General features: G+C 43.9%; 1 protein-coding gene across 6 annotated transcripts in view; it reads left to right on the forward strand.

The window, feature by feature from the left end:
- Positions 1–21,755, forward strand: part of KAT2B (lysine acetyltransferase 2B) — a 221,346-nt gene that overhangs the window by 88,834 nt on the left and 110,757 nt on the right. For all 6 annotated transcript variants that reach the window (XR_011556813.1, XM_070727254.1, XM_070727259.1 and 3 more), the window contains exon 7: positions 17,721–17,827. Coding sequence is in view for 5 of the 6 variants with exons in the window: in XM_070727254.1 (XP_070583355.1) it covers positions 17,721–17,827 (107 nt within the window). In the remaining variant the exon portion in view is untranslated. The remainder of the gene's footprint in view (positions 1–17,720; positions 17,828–21,755) is intronic.

The following is a 21,755-nucleotide window of genomic DNA, read 5'->3' on the forward strand; positions in this document are numbered from 1 at the left end:
CTAAAGTGTGCAAAAGGGTTGATATTCCTGGAGGTGTCTGTAATATGGCAAATGATTTAGCTTTACTAGATAAGTGGTCAAAGCAATGGAAACTGCAGTTTAATGTTTCCAAATGTAAAATAATGCACTTGGGCAAAATGAATCCTCAATCTTATTGTATTGGCAGTTCTGCGCTAGCAAAAACTTCAGAAGAGAAGAATTTATGGATAATTTATTTATTTATTATTTATTTATCAGATTTGTATGCCGCCCCTCTCCGCAGACTCGGGGCGGCTCACAGATTTCTGACAGTCTCAAAATGGGTGAACAGTGCAGTCAGGTGGTAGGGAAAGCAAGTAGAATGCTTGGCTGCATAGCTAGAGGTATAACAAGCAGGAAGAGGGAGATTGTGATCCCACTGTATAGAGCGCTGGTAAGACCACATTTGGAATACTGTGTTCAGTTCTGGAGACCTCATCTACAGAAAGATATTGATAAAATTGAACAGATGCAAAGACGGGCTATAAAAATGGTGGAAGGTCTTAAGCATAAAACATATCAGAAAAGACTTAGTGAACTCAATCTGTATAGTCTGGAGGACAGAAGGGAAAGGGCAGACATGATCGAAATGTTTAAATATGTTAAAGGGTTAAATAAGGTTCAGGAGAGAAGTGTTTTTAATAGGAAAGGGAGTACAAGAACAAGGGGGCACAATCTTAGGTTAGTTGGGGGAAAAACCAGAAACAACGTGAGAAAATATTATTTTACTGAAAGAATAGTAGATGCTTGGAACAAACTGCCAGCAGACATGGTTGTTAAATCCACAGTAACTGAATCTAAACATGCATGTGATAAACATATATCCATCCTAAGATAAAATACAAGAAATAGTATAAGGGCAGACTAGATGGACCATGAGGTCTTTTTTTGCCCTCAATCTTCTATGTTTCTAAGACAGGTCACTAGGTTTCCTGGGTTTTGCAAGCAGTTTGTCATGAAATAGTAATATGTCCAGGAAGAATCACTACTAAGGGCTTTGATATAATCACGATGTGAACTGTCCAATTCTCCTGGTTTAGTTTTTGTGATGATTCCTTTCTTGTTATGAATACTTGCAATTTACCATCTTGAAATTAATCCAGAGAAAAAATAGTGGCCAATGAAGATATTACCTGATTCAACTTCATTTCATATCTCTATTGGATTTTGTGCTCTTTCTAGAAAGTATCTAAAATATCAAAAGCCATCTTGATTATTAATTTCTTATCACAGATGGAGCAATGTTTTAATTTTCTAAAATAATAGACACTGGAATATAAACCATGACTGCAACTTGCAGCAGATGCCTCCCATTTAGCATGTAAGGCATCTATTTCAGTGAGAAATTATCAGTTATTGCAGGTTAGGCAGAATAGAAAAAAAATTCTTCAGATTTTCAAAAGCTTTCTTATCCCAAATAAATGCTATAATGTTTGCTTATGCAGTAGATTAAAGGGCTCTGAACTTGGAACAAAGGAATAATAGTTTACAAAATCCATTAGCCTCTGAATGCTCTTAACCTTCTGGAGTAGTTGCCAGATTTAATAGCCTGTACAGTGGAACCTCAAGATACGAACTTAATTGGTTCCAGGGAAAGGTTCGTAACACGAAAGGTTCGTAAGACGAAACATTGTTTCCCATAGGAAACAATGTAAAGTCAATTAATCCGTGCAACAAAAAAAAAACAACCGCAAAAAAACGCTGCCGCCCGGCTGTCACCTTTAAAAACAGCCGGGCGGCTTCCCTCTCTCTCTCTCTCTCTCCTTCCTCCCTCCTCCTCCTCTTCCTCCTCCTCCCGTATTCCACCTCCCTCCCAGCCCGCTAGGCAGGCCAGTGGTCCCCGTCACGGCGGCCCGATTGAGGGGCCGGCGGTCTCCGCCAGGGAGAGCTTCCTGGCTTTCGTTCTTGTTGGATTCGCGCGTTTTCATGCCCAGGAAGCTCTCCGAAGTGAGGAGAACCGCCGCTGTCGCCGCTCGGCCGCGCCTCCTCGCCCGCCGCCCGCCCGCCTGCCCAGGATGCAGACCTGCTGCCTCGCCCTGCGCCTGCTGCCGGCCCGATCCTGCGTCTATTGCTTCTGGGCTGGTTCCATTCTGTTCCCTACCGGCCCGATTGAGGGGCCGGCGGGAGGAAAGCGAATGCCTCTCTTCGTTGCGCTGCCTGGCTGGCAGCGGAAGATGTAAACGAGCCCACGGGGCCGGTCTCCGTGGCCGACAGGGAACGGAGCCTTCCATGGTGGCTGCCTGCTGGGCTGGTAAGAGGGGGAGCCGAGCCCAGCCCCGTGAGCTCGGTTACATCTTCCGCTGCCAGCCAGGCCATGCTGGTGGAAGCGCAACAAAGAAAGGCATTCGCTTTCCTCCCGCACGCAGCCATCTGACCGTGGGCTCCTTCCCGATCTCGGAGAGCTTCCTGGCTTTCGTCCTTGTTGCATTCGCGAGCTTTCATGCCCAGGAAGCTCTCCGAGATCGGGAAGCCGCCCACGATCAGTCGGCTGCGGGCGGGAGGAAAGCGAATGCCACGGGGCTGGGCTCGGTTCCCCCCCTTACCAGCCCAGCAGGCAGACGCCACGGAAGGCTCCATTCTGTTCCCTGCCGGCCACGGAGACCGGCCCCGTGGGCTCGTTTACATCTTCCGCTGCCAGCCAGGCAGCGCAACGAAGAGAGGCATTCGCTTTCCTCCCGCCGGCCCCTCAATCGGGCTGGCAGGGAACAGAATGGAGCCTTCCGCGGGGAGAATCAGGAGGCTCCTTTGGCGGCTGGAGGCTGCCTGGCTTTGTGTTTTTGGCTGGGGGAGGAGACAGTAGGACCTTCCTAACTTCCTCCCCCCCCAGCGAAAACCCCAAAGATTGTTTGCTGCCACACGATTTAGCGGCGAAGTGACGTGAAGGGATGGAAAGCTGAAACCGGGCTGTTTCAGCTTTCCATCCATCCACGTCACTTTGCTGCTAAATCGTATGGCAGCAAACAATCTTTGGGGTTTTCGCTGGGGGGGGGGAGGAAGTTAGGAAGGTCCTACTTCTCCCCCCAGCGAAAACCCCAAAGATTGTTTGCTGCCATACGATTTAGCAGCAAAGTGACGTGGATGGATGGAAAGCTGAAACAGCCCGGTTTCAGCTTTCCATCCCTTCACGTCACTTCGCCGCTATATCGTGTGGCAGCAAACAATCTTTGGGGTTTTCGCTGGGGGGGGGAGGAAGTTAGGAAGGTCCTACTTCTCCCCCCAGCGAAAACCCCAAAGATTGTTTGCTGCCATACGATTTAGCAGCAAAGTGACGTGGATGGATGGAAAGCTGAAACAGCCCGGTTTCAGCTTTCCATCCCTTCACGTCACTTCGCCGCTAAATCGTGTGGCAGCAAACAATCTTTGGGGTTTTCGCTGGGGGGGGGAGGAAGTTAGGAAGGTCCTACTTCTCCCCCCAGCGAAAACCCCAAAGATTGTTTGCTGCCATACGATTTAGCGGCGAAGTGACGTGGATGGATGGAAAGCTGAAACAGGCGAAAGGCGAGGAAGCCTATTGTAGCAGCTGCCACAGCGGAGACATTTGGGGTTTTGGCTGGGGAGGGAGGGGAAGGCAGGAGGTCCGGCCCCTTCATTTGCCCTCCCAGCAAAAGGCAAAGCCGCGCAGCTCCGCATCGCCGAAGGAGGCTTAACCCCACCCCTCTGTCCCACCCCTCGGCCGTATCCGGCATAACTTCCTCCTGCCTATCCCCGCTCTTCTGCCGGCCACGGCCGAGGGGTGGGACAGAGGGGTGGGGTTAAGCCTCCCTCGGCGATGCGGAGCTGTGCGGCTTTGTCTTTTGCTGGGAGGGCAAATGAAGGGCCGGACCTCCTGCCTTCCCCTCCCCCCCTAGCCAAAACCCCAAATGTCTCCGCTGTGGCAGCTGCTACAATAGGCTTCCTCGCCTTTCGCCCGTGCCTGGCGGGAGCTGAAGAGTGCTTTGCCCAGTGCAAAGTTGACAGCAAGCAGCTCCGCAGTCCCGAAAGGAGGCTTAACCCCACCCCTCTGTCCCACCCCTCGGCCGTATCCGGCATAACTTCCTCCTGCCTATCCCCGCTCTTCTGCCGGCCACGGCCGAGGGGTGGGACAGAGGGGTGGGGTTAAGCCTCCTTCGGCGATGCGGAGCTGTGCGGCTTTGTCTTTTGCTGGGAGGGCAAATGAAGGGCCGGACCTCCTGCCTTCCCCTCCCCCCCCTAGCCAAAACCCCAAATGTCTCCGCTGTGGCAGCTGCTACAATAGGCTTCCTCGCCTTTCGCCCGTGCCTGGCGGGAGCTGAAGAGTGCTTTGCCCAGTGCAAAGTTGACAGCAAGCAGCTCCGCAGTCCCGAAAGGAGGCTTAACCCCACCCCTCTGTCCCACCCCTCGCCCGTGGCCGGCAGAAGAGCGGGGATAGGCAGGAGGAAGTTATGCCGGATACGGGCGAGGGGTGGGACAGAGGGGCGGGGTTAAGCCTCCTTTGGGGGACTGCGGAGCTGCTTGCTGTCAACTTTGCACTGGGCAAAGCACTCTTCACCTCCCGCCAGGCACGGGCGAGGGCGTGGAAGCTTATTGTAGCTCGCCCATGGCCGGCAGAAGATCGCTCTTGCCCGGCTTCCCCGCGAGGCATCAGGTCAGCATTCTGGGCGGGCGGCGGGCGGCGGACGAGGAGGGGGAAAGCCTCCTGCAGCAGCTGCCACAGCCGCCGGCTTCCCCGCCGCCCGCCCCACAGAATGCTGACCTGATGCCTCGCGCGGAAGCCGGGCAAGAGCGATCTTCTGCCGGCCATGGGCGAGCTACAATAAGCTTCCACGCCCTCGCCCGTGCCTGGCGGGAGCTGAAGAGTGCTTTGCCCAGTGCAAAGTTGACAGCAAGCAGCTCCGCAGTCCCGAAAGGAGGCTTAACCCCACCCCTCTGTCCCACCCCTCGCCCGTGGCCGGCAGAAGAGCGGGGATAGGCAGGAGGAAGTTATGCCGGATACGGGCGAGGGGTGGGACAGAGGGGCGGGGTTAAGCCTCCTTTGGGGACTGCGGAGCTGCTTGCTGTCAACTTTGCACTGGGCAAAGCACTCTTCACCTCCCGCCAGGCACGGGCGAGGGCGTGGAAGCTTATTGTAGCTCGCCCATGGCCGGCAGAAGATCGCTCTTGCCCGGCTTCCCCGCGAGGCATCAGGTCAGCATTCTGGGCGGGCGGGGCGGCGGACGAGGAGGGGGAAAGCCTCCTGCAGCAGCTGCCACAGCCGCCGGCTTCCCCGCCGCCCCGCCCCACAGAATGCTGACCTGATGCCTCGCGCGGAAGCCGGGCAAGAGCGATCTTCTGCCGGCCATGGGCGAGCGGCAGGGAGTCGGGGCTGCTGGCAAGCGCCCCAGCCTGGCTGTGACCTTTTAAAACAGCCGGGGGGCTTCCCAGGAGCCTCCGGAAGCCAAACGCCAAACCCGAACTTCCGCGTTCGGCGTTGGGAGGCTCCTGAGAAGCCGCCCGGCTGTTTTAAAAGGTGACCGCCGGGCTGGGGGGCTTCCCAGCACCCCCCCCCGAACCCCGAACCTGGAAGTTCGGCAAAAGTTCGGGATTCGGGAGGTTGCTGGGAAGCCCCCCAGCCCGGCGGTCACCTTTTAAAACAGCCCGGGGGCTTCCCAGGAGCCTCCCAATGCCGAACCCGGAAGTTCGGGTTTGGCGTTCGTAACTTGAAAAAAGTTCGTAAGAAGAGGCAAATTTTTTCTGAACCCCGGGTTCGTATCACGAATTGTTCGTAAGACGAGGGGTTCGTATCTTGAGGTACCACTGTACTTTGTTAGGCTCCATCTGTATCTGTGTTGGTAAGATGCAATATCCCTAAAAATTTGATGTGCTTTAAATTCACATTTTTATAACGTAACACAGGAGTGAAGTACTTGGGGATGCTGCAAGACTGCTCATACAATATGAGTTTCATATTATTTAGAATAAGATAAATGGATTAGAATGTCATCAAGACAGAGTTTAATAGTCCTGGCAAATAATATTCCTCAGATTTTGTAAGATGACAGGTGCACAGCATTGCATAGGTAGTATCACTGTGTATTAAAAGTGATTATGCTGCGTATGGAAGGAAATTGTACATTCATTGCCATCTTGGATGTGAAACAAATTATAAGCATCACTAGGCTCAACTTAGTACAGATGCATATCTTTGGCAAATGCTCCAAAAGTTCAGTGATGAAGACAGTGAATTATCTATTCCAGATGGAGATCTGTTTGACAGCCTGGAAATTGTTGCAGTTTTATAGTTCCCATAATTTATGCTTTTACAAACAGAACACCAGCTTATTGCTTATAAAATCATAAAAGTCCCAATTCAAACTAGATGTGCTCATTTGGGCAGTGATCAGGTCAGACTAATTAGATGGTAGTTTATCAACCTCTTGCTTGCTGCAATCTGTGAAGTTATCATACTAAGCCGACTGTATTGGGAAACTTTTGTGCAGAATGTGTAGTTCCACATAATTAAGGAAGCTGAAATTTAGATTTGCCTTTGGTCAGAGGATGTGGGTCATGAATTTGTACCCAAAGAAACAGAGAAATTATTTGGGGTTTTCTAATGTTTTACCAAATCCATTTCAATTTACTCTAACCCATACTTTGATCCAAAAAACACTGCCCTGATAGCAAATTCCACTGGGAATGGAGCTGTACTGAACTTTAGAGAATCTTATGGGTCTCTATGAGTACTGGTCCAAGTATTACTTGGACTCCAGAATCATTATGATCTGGGATTATAAGAGTGGAAAACTAAAATTTAGATTATCACAAATACCACATGTTTTCCGGGTATGGTTCAAGTGCTGGGACTGAGTAAAAGTGCTTGTAATCTTTGTGTAGGAATCTGTCTAAATTGGCACCATCAATTTACTTGGTACAGAAAAATGCAGGGTTTTTGTTTTTTGTTTTGTTAGATATGGTACTGTAATCTCCACAGTACAATATATACCATGGTTATTATTTGCTTTACTTTAATTGACAATGGGATCTAGTCCAGTTGATGTCTTAGGCATTTGGAGTTAGAAGTCATTTTATATTTGCTAAGAAAATAGATGGGAATGTGTTTTTCATTAGTCTAGATGCCCATAAATTTGCAGGCACATATTACTTAAATCTTGCAAAAGGTAAGCATAGCCGCCCCGAGTCTGCAGAGAGGGGCGGCATACAAATGTAATCAATCAATCAATCAATCAATCAATCAATAAATAAATAAATAAATAAATATTCTACCGTGCTTTATCTTATCTAGGATGCCACCAGTCCTCCTGGCACTGTCCATTCTTATTGTGCCAATTATCTGAGTCAGTCACATACTAAGCCACTGAAGTGACTTCTGGTCACAATTATCTAATGTTATGGCTTGACTGGATGGATTTAGTAACATTTTCAAACATGAACATAAATGACCTGATACACTCACTATAAAGGGAGTAGCTCATTTAGCAGCTGAACTAAAAACAATTGATGATGAATCTGACTTTATAGTCTAAATAGAAGTATTCAAGATAAGAGACCACATTTAGTTTCCCAAAGCAGGAACCTAGCAGTGAGCACAATCAAATTTCTCAAGTGTTACTTTATTTATGTATTTTGTCAAGTACATATAAGTAGTATACAAAGATATAACAATGTTTATATACATGATATTGATAATAGAGGCAGGGTATTTAGGACATGGTATTTTCATCTGTATTGGCAAATGTTTCAGCTGAGCTTTCAGTTACTCATTTTTAGCTAGTAGTTGCTCCATAACATTGATTACAGTTGAGGTACTTCTTATATGAGGTTGGCAAATAGTCAGTCTTGTGCCAGCAATTATAAGTACAGGAGATTATACTTGTATTTATACTTCTTCATGATAGCTATAAATCTTATCACAGTGTAAAAATGTAAATACTCAGGAGAAACAAGATTACTTCAGAGGCGAAGACTCCAAGTGTGCAAGTCCAAATTCAAATATGAGAGCAGTCTTGTACCAATACCAAAATCAGAAACATCACATTTTCTGAGCACAATAGCACAACAGAACTCGTATTCAGGGTTGGAAAATTGTTGTTTGCTAACAGAAATTTGATTCCCATGCCCCTTCCTTTAATGCACTGATTTGGATGCGCCTGTTTTCCTGAATCACCTTTTTCTTTAGATGAGCCTCACAGAATATTTATTTTTACTCAATAGATTTTTCTGCATATTGGAGCTTAGGATCATTTTTTGCTAAAAAAAAAATCAGGTGATTTAGCTTGTTACGTTTTTTGCAGTAGATGTGTAAGACTAGCAGTTTATTTTCCAATAATTTCTATTCCTTAGTTTTGGCTAGTTACCTGAGAACCGACTGGCTCTTGATTGCAGAGTTAGAATCTGTCTTCTACTGCAGAGTCTGACTCATCAGATGGATTTAGGATAACTTGCTAAGTGGCCAATTCACCATGGCTACCTAGCACTGTGGGACAATTCAATGCTACATTAACCATTTCACTCAGTTACTTTTAATTATTGATGACTACATTTTCATCAGAATTATTGTAACTGTTGTATTTCTGGATTTAATAATAATAATAATAATAATTATTATTATTATTATTAACCATGATTTCATTGAAATTACTTTAACTTTATATTTGTTGAATTGTCCCATGGCAAGTGGGCTGATTCTGCCATCAGAGAACCTGTTCACAAAATTACTTTAGCTAGCCAACATCATCCTTCTTTTCTTCAAGTTTGTCAAATTCCAACTCCCATCAGCTTCAGTTTCCAAAATTCCCTACTAGCATGGCAGGCAGAGCCAATACTTCTGAAAAGCATGAGGTTGGAGAAAGGCTGACCTGTTAACATGATTAATGAGTTTGCTAAGTGATTAGTTTTAATAGGCAGTCAGTCATATTTCTCCTGTAATGTTATAGAATCTAATACCTTTTAATTGGAACATAGCTTATATTAAACATTGTCCAAATTTGATTTGTTCACATTTATCTTCTTGTATCTTAAGCTGACAGGGTCTTATATTCAAGGTGAAATAAGAAAGTAAATATCCTAGAACATTAGTCCTTCATGTAATGAATCATTCTGAAGATTATGCAAAAATTAGCACTATGCTATATAGGCTTATTTAAAACGTATCAATTGAATTCAGTTGATCTTCTTCAAAGGTACATGCTTTTGCAATATCAGCCTCACAGTTAAGCACGTGTAATTAGAATTAAATCCCAAGGTGATCAATATATCACTCCCTTGACTGTAGGACTACAGTCATACAATTACATTTTACAGGTCTAATTCCTAGAATAAAATACATAGCTAATATACTATAGCTGGAATGATAATTGTTATGGAGGTTAAGAATAACCGGGATCTGATCCTGGATGAGGAGGCCGACTTGGCATGTATTACTGAAACCTGGCTGGGCCCGGAGGGAGGTGTTCCTCTCTCTGAAATTTGCCCAGTCGGGTTTCAGATATGGCATCAACCTGGACCCCAGGGAAGGGGGGGAGGAGTGGCTATTATAGCCAGGGAGAGCCTTCGCCTACGTGGACTCATTGCTCCGGAAATTGCGGGTTGTGAGTCTCTCTTGATGAAGTTGGACTTAGGGGTTCAGGTGGGCTTACTTCTCACGTACCTGCCTCCCAGCTGCGTGTCAAAAGCCCTGCCTGTGCTACTCGAGGAGGTAGCCGGGTTGGCGGTGGAGTTCCCCGGACTTATTGTCCTGGGGGACTTCAATCTGCCGTCACTCGGCGAAACCTCTGGGTTGGCACAGGAGTTCATGGCCACCATGACAGCCATGGACCTGACTCAAGTAGTTCAGGGTCCGACTCACGAGGGAGGGCACGCACCTGACATGGTATCTCTTCATGAGCAATTGAGTAATGGTCTGAGACTAAGGGGCTTAGAAGCATTGCCTTTGTCATGGTCAGACCATTTCCTACTACGGCTTGACTTCCTGGCTCCAATCCTTCCCCGCAGGGAGGCGGGACCAATGAAGATGTTCCGCCCCAGATGCCTGATGGACCCAGAGGGCTTTCAGACGGCGCTTGGGGTTATTCCAGAGGCACTCATCCATAGTTCGGCGGAGTCTCTTGCAGAGGCCTGGAACAGGGCTGCGGCGGAGGCTCTTGACCGGATTGCGCCTTTGCGACCTCTCCATGGCGCTAGACCCCGTAGAGCTCCATGGTTCAATGAGGAGCTCCGGGAGTTAAATGCCAAAAGAGACGTCTAGAGAAGCGATGGAGGAAGAGTAGATCTGAATCTGATCGAACACTTGTAAGAGCTTTTATTAAGACTTACAAAGTGGCGCTCAAGACGGCAAGATGCGCGTACCATGCCGCCTTGATTGCATCAGCGGAATCCCGCCCGGCCGCTCTGTTTAGGGTGACCCGCTCCCTTCTTAACCAGGGGGGAGTTGGGGAGCCCTTGCAGAGCAGTGCCGAGGATTTTAACACGTTTTTCGCTGATAAAGTCGCTCAGATCCGGGCCGACCTCGACTCCAATTGTAAAACAGAGTCGACTGACAACGAGTCAGTCGAGGTGACTGGGGCACGTACTTGTCCACCTGTCTGGGAAGAGTTTGATCTGGTGACACCTGATGAAGTGGACAAGGCCATTGGAGCTGTGAGTTCCACCACCTGTTTACTGGATCCGTGTCCCTCCTGGTTGGTTTTGGCCAGCAGGGAGGTGACACGGAGCTGGGCCCAGGAGATTACCAATGCTTCCTTGGGGAGGGGAGTCTTTCCACCACTCTATAAAGAAGTGCTTGTGCGCCCCCTCCTCAAGAAGCCTTCCCTGGACCCAGCCGTACTTAATAACTATCGTCCAGTCTCCAGCCTTCCCTTTATGGGGAAGGTTGTTGAGAAGGTGGTGGCACTCCAGCTCCAACGGTCCTTGGAAGAAGCCGATTATCTAGGTCCCCGGCAGTCTGGTTTCAGGCCCGGTTACAGCACGGAAACTGCTTTGGTCGCGTTGATGGATGATCTCTGGCGGGCCTGGGACAGGGGTTTATCCTCTGTCCTGGTGCTCCTTGACCTCTCAGCGGCTTTCGATACCATCGACCATGGTATCCTTCTGCACCGGCTGGAGGGGTTGGGGGTGGGAGGCACTGTTCTCCAGTGGTTCTCCTCCTACCTCTCTGGCCGGTCGCAGTCGGTGTTAGTGGGGGGTCAGAGGTCGGCTCCGAGGTCTCTCCCTTGTGGGGTGCCTCAGGGGTCGGTCCTCTCCCCCCTGCTATTTAATATCTACATGAAACCGCTGGGTGAGATCATCCAAGGACATGGGGTGAGGTATCATCAATATGCTGATGATACCCAGCTTTACATCTCCACCCCATGTCCAGTCAACGAAGCGGTGGAAGTGATGTGCCGATGCCTGGAGGCTGTTGGGGCCTGGATGGGTGCCAACAGACTCAAACTCAACCCGGATAAGACGGAGTGGCTGTGGGTTTTGCCTCCCAAGGACAATCCCATCTATCCGTCCATTACCCTGGGGGGGGGGGAATTATTGACCCCCTCAGAGAGGGTCCGCAACTTGGGCGTCCTCCTCGATCCACAGCTCACATTAGACAACCATCTTTCAGCTGTGGCGAGGGGGGCGTTTGCCCAGGTTCGCCTGGTGCACCAGTTGCGGCCCTATCTGGACCGGGACTCATTGCTCACAGTCACTCATGCCCTCATCACCTCGAGGTTCGACTACTGTAATGCTCTCTACATGGGGCTACCTTTGAAAAGTGTTCGGAAACTTCAGATGGTGCAGAATGCAGCTGCGAGAGCAGTCATGGGCTTTCCTAGGTATGCCCATGTTTCACCATCACTCCGCAGTCTGCATTGGCTGCCGATCAATTTCCGGTCACAATTCAAAGTGTTGGTTATGACCTTTAAAGCCCTTCATGGTATGGGACCAGAATATCTCCGGGACCGCCTCCTGCCGCACGAATCCCAGCGACCGATTAGGTCCCACAGAGTGGGCCTTCTCCGGGTCCCGTCAACTAAACAATGTCGGTTGGCGGGCCCCAGGGGAAGAGCCTTCTCTGTGGCGGCACCGGCTCTCTGGAACCAACTCCCCCCAGAGATTAGAACTGCCCCTACTCTTCCTGCCTTCCGTAAACTCCTTAAAACCCACCTTTGCCGTCAGGCATGGGGGAATTGAAACACCTCCCCCGGGCTTGTTCAATTTTATACATGGTATGCTTGTGTGTGTGTCTGTTAGTATATGGGTTTTTTAAAAAATATTTAAATATTTTAAAGTTATTTGAATTATTTATGATTTGTTATATCTTGTTGTGAGCCGCCCCGAGTCTTCGGAGAGGGGCGGCATACAAATCTAAATAATAAATAAATAATAAATAAAATAACCATTCAAGCTATATGGGAGCTTTGAAATGGAAAACATCTTCTTTGCATCAATTCAATGTAAAAAGAAAAATACATATTTGTTTGTAAAATTCATTCTAGCAATGATTAATATTATTACTTGGGCTGCTTTAATTAAAATGCCTGGCTATATTGGTGAAACTGCCATTTAGAATTCTGGATGGGTTCTTATTTTTCAAAGAAGAGTCTTCAACAGACAGCAAGGAAAGAATATAAAAGGCATGCTTTAATGTAGTTTCAAGATGCAATATTGCTTTAAAGAGTTGAAAGTTATAAATATCAGTTTAACAGTGCCATCGTGTTGCCAAGGGAAAGTGATGCCAGAGGAAGCTTAAGCAGTCTCCAAAATGGTTCTGTTATCTGTTGTGATGTGTGATATTAGCTATTATTTGTTTTCAGAGTGTGTTAATTTAGAAAACCAAAACCAAAGCTTTTATAATGAGTGTCCATTTATGGTTTGTTTATTTCTATAAGTGGTTTCTTTTCTGGGTTTTCCCTTAAATTATTATTATTAAAATAGATTTTGCTGTTTCTTTGCTGGTATAATTCCTTTGGGAATTTACTCTGTTTGATGTGACTTAAATTCTCTAAGCCATCTTGTTGAAGTATTGTAGATAAATTGCAGTATTGTAGATAAAATTGCATTTTAAAATACAGCACTTACATATTAAATAACATTAAACCATTTGGTAATTTTGGCTAAAAATACATAGTTGCATTTCTTTTCTCTATCTCCTTTGTCCCAAACTAAAATCCACTAAACTGTAAGTAAATATTTAAGGAATAAAATATAGCTTTCATAATGATAGGGCAACAGTTTTTAAACAATGTCTTTGAAGAAAATAATATCCTTAACAATTTAGAAGATTTTTTTAAATAAAAGTAAAATCTAATGACCTGCTGAGTTCCATCAGGATTTCTTTATTGCCACCTAGTGGTCCTCTGGAAGTCTGCATTTCAAATATATAGCCATGGCTTCTATTCCATTTCTGTGAAAAGTAACCATATTTCCCTCCCAGATCATTACCCTTTTAGGCCACCAGCTTCCATTCAGTAGTTGCTTATAATATTTAGAAGAAAGACAAGACTTTAAAAATAGAATTGCTATAAGTACTGTACATGTACTTCTAATTCATCTCTTGTCTAGAGCCAATAAACAAAAACATACACACACATACACACACACACACACACACATACATATTAAGATGCTGAACTAGAAGCAAGGAGACCAAGTTCTAATCCTTTTCTTAGGCATGGAGGCCACATGATGATTTTGACCAATCATTTAGTTTAAGAGTGAGATGTCAAAAAACATCTATTTACCAGCCCTCATAATGAATTATATTTACCAGCCCTCATAATGAATTATATAGTCCACAACTTCAGTAAAGACATCTTCACCTCACATGAGATTAGTTTGGCCTGATTATACATCTTCACGTTGGTTGATTGATTGATTCATTGCTGCCATCAAATCAATGTCAACTCTTAGCATAGATAGACACACATTTTCTGAGATCATTTGTCCCCTAACCTGGTATACCAAGTATTCTGCATGGTGAAATTCCAGATTACTGGAGCTAATTTTGTTTAGACGCAAGAGAAAACAAGGGCTTTTAATTTCACTTTTGGATTTGCAGGGAAGAGAGCCACGGGAAAGGACACGGTTTTTTTCTTCTTCTTCTGCCGGTCGAGGACAAAGCCGGCATTGGGGGCGGCGGGCAATGCGGCGGCGATGCAACTTGTCAGCTGCGAGAGAAACATTTCAGCGTCCAGAAAACCCCAAGCAGAGAGACCCTTTTTTATTGCTCTCCTCTCAGCCTCGGCAGGGCGCCGAGAAGCGGGGTTTTCGGAGTGGGGAGGCAAAAACTCTCAGAATGTCACCGCCGAGGCGTTTCTTGATGGGGCGGGGGTCCCTAAACTTTCCTTCAACCCCAGCGGACACGAGGATGGGAGCGCGTGGTCCTTGCCAGCCACCCATCTGCCATGACTGCCCTGCGTCTAGGCAGAATTAAATTCAACAACCAAGATATTATATTTTTTTAAAACATTTTTTGACAGTTTGTTTGTTTGCCTTTTAAGATATCTGTCTCGCTGTGACCAATGTCAACACTAAAAAGTTTTTTTTCTTTAAATTCTTTTGTTCAGCTAGAAAGTTTATTCTCACCCAAGCCTAAATTAATAAGTTGACTGCTGTATTCATATAGTATATAACTCCGATCTATTTCTGAACTTTAGGTAATCCTCTTTCCTTTTTTTGCCATTTACATAGTATAATCTTTTACTCAAGGCTTGGAAAGGATGAACTTCTAAGGCACCCTAATTACAGTATGTGCACTTGGGAATTGCTTTCTCTGCTTGTCCACCTGAATGCAAATTTTTTCACCTCCTGCCAAGTGAAAAATCTTTTGCTAGATAAGCTATGGATCCCACTGAAGAAATTTTAGAGAATGCAGTACTCAAAATGATTCCTCATTTGTTTTGTAACCTTAAATAAAAACCCAGTACAGTATTGACTGTGTAATTTACCTAGGGACGGGAGGTGGGGGGGGGGGAAGAAAGAAAAGCTAGGAAGGAAGAAGGAAGAAAGACAGAAACACAGACAGAAAAGAAAGACAGACAGACAGACAGACAGACAGGAAAGGAAGGAAGAGAAAGAAGGAAGGAAGAAAGAAAGAAAGAAAGAAAGAAAGACCTATGACCACAATTGAGCCCAAAATTTGTTGTTAAGCAAAAGCGTTGTTAAGTGAGAATCACCACATTTTACTCAATCCATGACATTTCCTAGCTCTAACAGTGATGTGCAAGCTAGAGAAGTACCGGTACATCTGAAGATATGTGTAATGTTCTAGTTATGGTTAACTGTATGGCAGAAAGTGGACTCTGGGTTTGTTTTTCCTATTACAGTAAGTGAGGTTGAATGTATATAATTTTACAAGAGCTCTCTCTCTGTCTGTCTCTCTGTCTCTCTCTCTGTATATACACATACAGTTTATATAGTAGATAATGTACACTATATTTTTGTGTGCCTGTGTGTAATATGTATGTACACATATGGCATATATACATAGAATTAAATAGTATATTTTGGATGTTCAGTACAGTAATAGTAAATAGAGAGGGAAATTGTATCTCTTTGTGGTTTACTCACATGTATAGATTATAGATTGTTCAAATCTTTTATGAGGAAAAGTTTATACGTGAACACGTTGACTACGCAGTTTATGTTTATTTCCAACAATTGCATTGTAAATTCCCTTAGTAAAAGTACATCTATGTACTATAAAGTAAAACAATATTATAATCTTAAAAATGAAAAAAAAAATACATATGACCATCTTGTTATTGATTCACTAATTTGTTTGAATTAAGTCAAATTCATAAATCTTTAACATAACCAAATTATACAAGAATAATAGCATTAAAATTATATTTTCTTTCATCAATTAAATTACAATTAATATTTCAACTTATTAATTGCTCTTCATATACCACAACAATGTTATAAAATAGCAAGTAGAAAAGAAGGAAGGAAAAAAGAAGAGAAAAAAAGAGAACACAATCCTTTCTTCATTAAATCATCCATTTTCATGTTTTCATCCCACTTTTCTTAACTCTTTTCCCCTTCTTTTGGCATTTATAGCCTTTCCCCCAAACTTTTTCTTTCCTTTTGAAAAATAATACTTGCCCAATTCTATCTTCAATTTTTCTTTTCTCCTCAATGTTGCCCCCTTCGGGATAATTCTTCCGGGACCACCTTCTGCCGCACGAATCCCAGTGACTGATTAGATCCCACAGAGTCGGCCTTCTCTGGGTCCCATCGACGAAACAATGTTGTCTGGCGGGACCCAGGGGAAGAGCCTTCTCTGTGGTGGCCCCAACCCTCTGGAATCAACACCCCCTGGAGATAAGGACTGCCCCCACCCTCCTTGCCTTTTGCAAACTCCTTAAAACCCACCTTTGCCATCAGGCATGGGGAAATTGATTCCCCTGGGCCGTTCCGTTTTATGCATGGTTTGTCTGAGATGTATGACTGTTTTTTATATAAGGGTTTTAATTGTTTTTTTAAATCATTGGATTTGTAATGTGTTTTGCTGTTGTGAGCAGCTCCGAGTCTTCGGAGAGGGGCGGCATACAAATCTAATAAATTAATCTTTTTTAAATTTTTTCATTTGATGCCAATATTTTCTCCCTATTTTCATTTGTTTACTGTAAAGCCCAGTAAAATCATTGTTAATTGCAGTATAGTCATCAATTTGTTCATTTACAATGTCATTTTTCTTTTTGTCATTAAGGCATTCATTCTTTTCTGAGTTCATCTTTTCTTCCTTATCTTCTTGTTCTTGTTTTCATCATTGGAGATGGTATTAAGCTTCTTAAAGTCATTGTTCTCCTGTAATTCTTTTTCTCTTTCCTTACCAGTTCTAAGTCCAGAATCCCGAAAGGCATCTATTGTGTCTTTATTAAGGTCTTTTATAAACACCATCGATTCTTCATAATTACTTATCTCCGTATTTTCAATATCAAGAATTCCTTAGTGTTACAAAGCCCAGCTGTTAACAGATGTCTGCTTCCACAGCCTTTTTAGTATCTCAGTTTATACCTTTAAATTCCCAATCTCTTATTCTTTTCCACAATGAAGTATCTTAAAAGTTCAGTCTATTTCAAATGAATCAGAGTTGCCTTTCAATAGAATAATAAATTGCTCCTTGAACATTAGATATCAAAAAAGTTCCCCTGTTGAAGGTCAATAGCTGTGAAATCATGCATGAAAGTTTACCACCATTGCAATTACTTTTCCAACCAGCAGGTAGCACTCCTCATTAGTTCCTCAGTCCTGTTTTCTCTTAATTAATATGCTGATATTTAATTAAATCAATTTTATTAGATCAAGTAATTCGCTTCAAAGTTAATTCAAAGATCAAATATAAATGTCATCAAAGGTTGGGCTTTTACAGTCCATTTGGAAGCCCTGGCCCAACTGAAGCGGTCAGCTACCCTACAAGAATAGGCATATCAGGTAAGTCACAATGCCCCATCTGGTCAGAATAGAAAAACAAATGTATGAACATTTATTTGAGCATAGTAATATTTAAAATTATTATATACTAATACTAATAAAATAATTCTACTATACATTGAAGTACTTCAGGGAATTAAGCCAAAAAAGTACTTGCTCTTCCATATTTTCCACTTTTAATACTTTAAAAATCAGCTATTTTTACTACACCATTTATGTTATAGAAGATATATCTGCTTTGTTATTTTTGTTCAAATTTTTTCTATAATAAAACAAGTTACTTTGGTAGGTTACGCTATATATATATATATTAATACTGCTTTGACTTCTGTGTTAAGGTTCCTGTCCATGTTGGAGGAAGAGGTATACAGTCAAAATTCTCCTATCTGGGATCTGGATTTTATCACTACCCCTGCTCGAAGCAGCCAACTAGGCATCCAGACAGGTAAATATTGTAATGCAAAACAAGATGAGGAGATTCTGTGTTAACTTTATTCAGTTAATGGACAGTTCAATACTACTTATAAATGCATAAAGATTGTCTTCTAATTTAATTTGAATATCATTTACATAGCCTTTATAATTATGGTTCTTCTGTTTTATTTATTAAATTTATATGCTTTCCATCTCAAGCAACTCTGAACAATTTACACACTTTCTAAAAGCAAAGGTACACAAAATTAAATATTAAAATTAACAGAGATTTAATGTTAAAAAACAGAATACTGCAGGATGCAGGATCTATTTCCTAGTCAACCGACCACCTTCAACACTGAATGTGCCATCAGGACTCAGGGCCAATCGGCAGAGCCACCTTTTGAGGCTCTTAATGAAGGCAAAGAAGATAGGGACTCGAATGGGACAACTCACCACAGCTAACATGGCACGGCCAGCTCCCTGTCAGCAGCTCGCCACTGCCAAGTCTCCCCTGCCACCTTATTAGCACCAAGTCGCTGCAGGACAACTTCACATGGCCAATTAGCTGTGGAAACAACTTCCCCTGGGTAGGCAGAGAAGAACTGAATGAGAGGGTGAGCAAGCAGATGAGGACAGCAAGGTTATGGCAGGGGGCTTCCCTTTTTCACATCCATGCTGCTGCTGCGCTGAGCTCTAGGCCAAAAAAGCTGGGGACTATGGTATCAGTGAATAGGGCAGGTAGGAGGCAGCATTTATCAGGAACATTCTCTGCCACTGCCACACTGAGCTCTGGGCTAAAGAGGCCAGGATTGGTTGTGCTGGGGTATGTGAAAATAGGACACCTCTGGCCACTGCTGCCTCCCCACTGCCCAGCCTGCCCACTGAGTAAGCAGCAGTGGCAGGGGGTATGAAAATGGAAAGCCCCCTGCCCCAATGATCTGCACTGTATCCACCCACTTGCTCTTCCACTCACCTGGGTCTGTCTCTGCTCTCCTGCGCGAGTTGTCCTGGGATGAGTTGAATTTTCTTGCAGAAGGTTAGTGGCCATGAGCTGGCTACTTCCAAATTTCCTAAACCTGTAGAGGTATATCTCCTCTGGAGGGCTGCAGTGATTCAGAAAACATCATGTTTTGCTCTAATTTTGTCCAGGTAAAATCTTGTAGAGAGTCTTGTTTAATAAGAAACAGGTAGGAGATGTGTAGTTAGATTTTTATTTCACACCTTTCTATAGAAACAGACATATTTACTTAAATTTACGCAATATAATCATAAGAGAATATGTAAAGCTCCATTTTGAACTCTGGATTTTTGATTCTCTGAGCATGGTTGTTTTCTTGAAGATTGTTCATTACCAATAACATTAGTATGTGGGAGACTGACCTTTGCTGTTTATATGTAGTAGTTTGCCTTGCCAATTTTAGTAGAGATGTTGTTTCCTTCTTAGTTTCTTGATTATGGCATTGTTTCTTTAATAGTTGATTTCATTCTCTTTCCTATATCAGGATTTTAATTGCTTGTGAAGATGTGTTCTACTCTTTGCTTCCCATCCAAGTTTTTGATTGTGTCTCTTAAATAATACATAAAATGGGGTTGTGTCCCTGTCTCTATTGACAGCTTATTTGGGTGAATGCCAAGCTTCTAGGAATTCCATTGCATTTTTTAATTTGGCTTGATTAATAACGTTAACAGTTTCCCAGTTGAAATGAGGAGTTGTTGTCATGTCTCCTGACCTCCAGCAGATGTTTATGGCAAACAGTCCGCTGAGCTTTTTTCTAACAGCCTATATACTGTTTACACTGTATCTTTAATCGTTCAAGTTCTTCTAAGACATCAGCTTCTAAGATCACTGGAGCTGAATCCGTACAGCTGGAAGCAATGCTATATCCCTCTATAGTATTATTTTGTAATGTGTCTTTTGAGAAAACTGAACAGAAATAGCTATTCAAATGGTCAGCGATCTCCTTATTCCCATCAATGCATGTATTATTCCCGGTACTAAGCTTCGTGATGCTGCAGTTTTTCTTCTTCCTATCACCTACCTGATGATCAGGTAGATGTGACCAGCAGGAGATGGTCCCTCAGATAACTTGGTCCCAAGGCATGAAGGGCTTTAAATGTGACAACCAGCACCTTGAATTACACCCCAAAGCAAATCGGCAACCAACGCAGCAGGAGTTGTGAGTCTAGCAAAACCACTAGATTATGCACAAGACCAAAGATGAAAGTTCTCCCTGAGCCAACTGGTTTAGTTTCAAACTTTTGCTCCTCATCCAACCCCTAACAGCCTACAGACATTGAACATAAGAAGAGCCATGCTGAATCAGGCCAAAGCCCCTCGAGTCCAGCATTCTGTGTCACACAGTGGCCCACCAATTGTCCATGGGGATCTTGGGCAGAAAGAGAAGGAAAGACCCTCCCTTTCCTCTGACCCCCAACAAATGGTATTCAAGGGAATCCTGCCTGCCTCAACCAACACATAGGCGGCACATGGACATCCGTTTCAATAACCACCAATACACTTGTATACACTATACAATAACCACATGAATCTGTCTAATCCTGCCTTGAATCTATCAAGGCTGACAACTGTCACAACCTCTTCTGGAAATGAATTTCATAAACCAACGACCCTCTGGGTGAAGAAATATTTCCCTTGATTTGTCCTCACTTTCTTACCTACCAAGCTTTAGGGAGTGCCCCCTTGTCCTAGTATTGTGTGGTAGAGAAAATAATTTTTCTCTATCCACATTTTCTATCCCATCCATGATTTTATACACTTCGATCAAGTCATCCCTTGACTTGACTGGTCTATAGTTTCCTGGATCACTTCTGGATCCTTTCTTGAAGATCGGGGTTACATTTGCCTCCCTCTAATCCTTAGGTACAGTGCCTGATCTTAGAGAAAGATTATATATATATTATATTTGTATGCCGCCCCGAGTCTTTGGAGAGGGGCGGCATACAAATCTACTAAATTGAATTGAATTGAATATTTTAATTAGAAGTTCAGCAATTTCACACGTGAGTTCCTTGAGAACTCTAGGGTGGATGCCATTTGGTGGTGATTTCTTGACATTTAAGTTTGAGAGGCATGCAAGAGCATCTTCCTTGTCTATCTCTATCTGGTTTAATTATTCTAATTCCCTCCCTGGGAAAACTAATTCAGTGGCAGGCAAATGCTCTCTATCCTCCTCAGTGAAAACGGAGGCAAAGAAGTCATTTAGTCTCTCAGCAATCTCCTTGTCTTCTCTGATTATCCCCTTCTGACCATTGTATCGAGTGGCCCAACTGTTTTTCTGGTTGGGTTCCTGCTTCCGATGTACTTTAAAAAGGTTTTGTTATTATTTTTAATATTCTTTGCTATATGCTCCTCAAAATCTCTCTTGGCTTTCCTGACTATCGCCTTGCATTTGGTCTGCCAGAGTTTGTGATCCTTCCTGTTCTCCTCAGTAGGAAGAGCTTTCCATTTCTTAAATGAGTTTTTCTTTTTTCCAATAACCTCCTTTACCTCATTCGTAAGCCATACTGGTATCCTCTTGGACTTTCCAGTCCTCTTTCTTCTTTTAGGAATGCATTTTATTTGAGCCTGTTGTGATGTATTTTTAAACAGTTTCCAAGCAGTTTGGAGGGATTTGACTTTTTTTACTGTCCCTTTTGGTTTCTTCTTTACTATTTTCCTCATTTTGGCAAAATTCCCTCTGTGAAAGTTTAAGGTCTCTGTTAGTTTTCACTGACAATTTGCTATCTATGGTTAAGTTGAAAGTTATTGTGTTGCGATCGCTGGTTCCCATGGGCTCGGTTTCAAAGACATCATGAACCAAATCCTATGCGTTAGTTAGAACCAAGTCCAGGATTCCCTTTCCCCTGGTTCGTTCCATGACCATCTGCTCAAGGGAATAATCAGTTAACATGTCGAGGAACCTTGTCTCTCTTTCATGTATAGAACAAGAATTTAC

Source organism: Erythrolamprus reginae, chromosome Z, assembly GCF_031021105.1.
Source record: "Erythrolamprus reginae isolate rEryReg1 chromosome Z, rEryReg1.hap1, whole genome shotgun sequence".
NCBI lineage: Eukaryota > Metazoa > Chordata > Lepidosauria > Squamata > Dipsadidae > Erythrolamprus > Erythrolamprus reginae.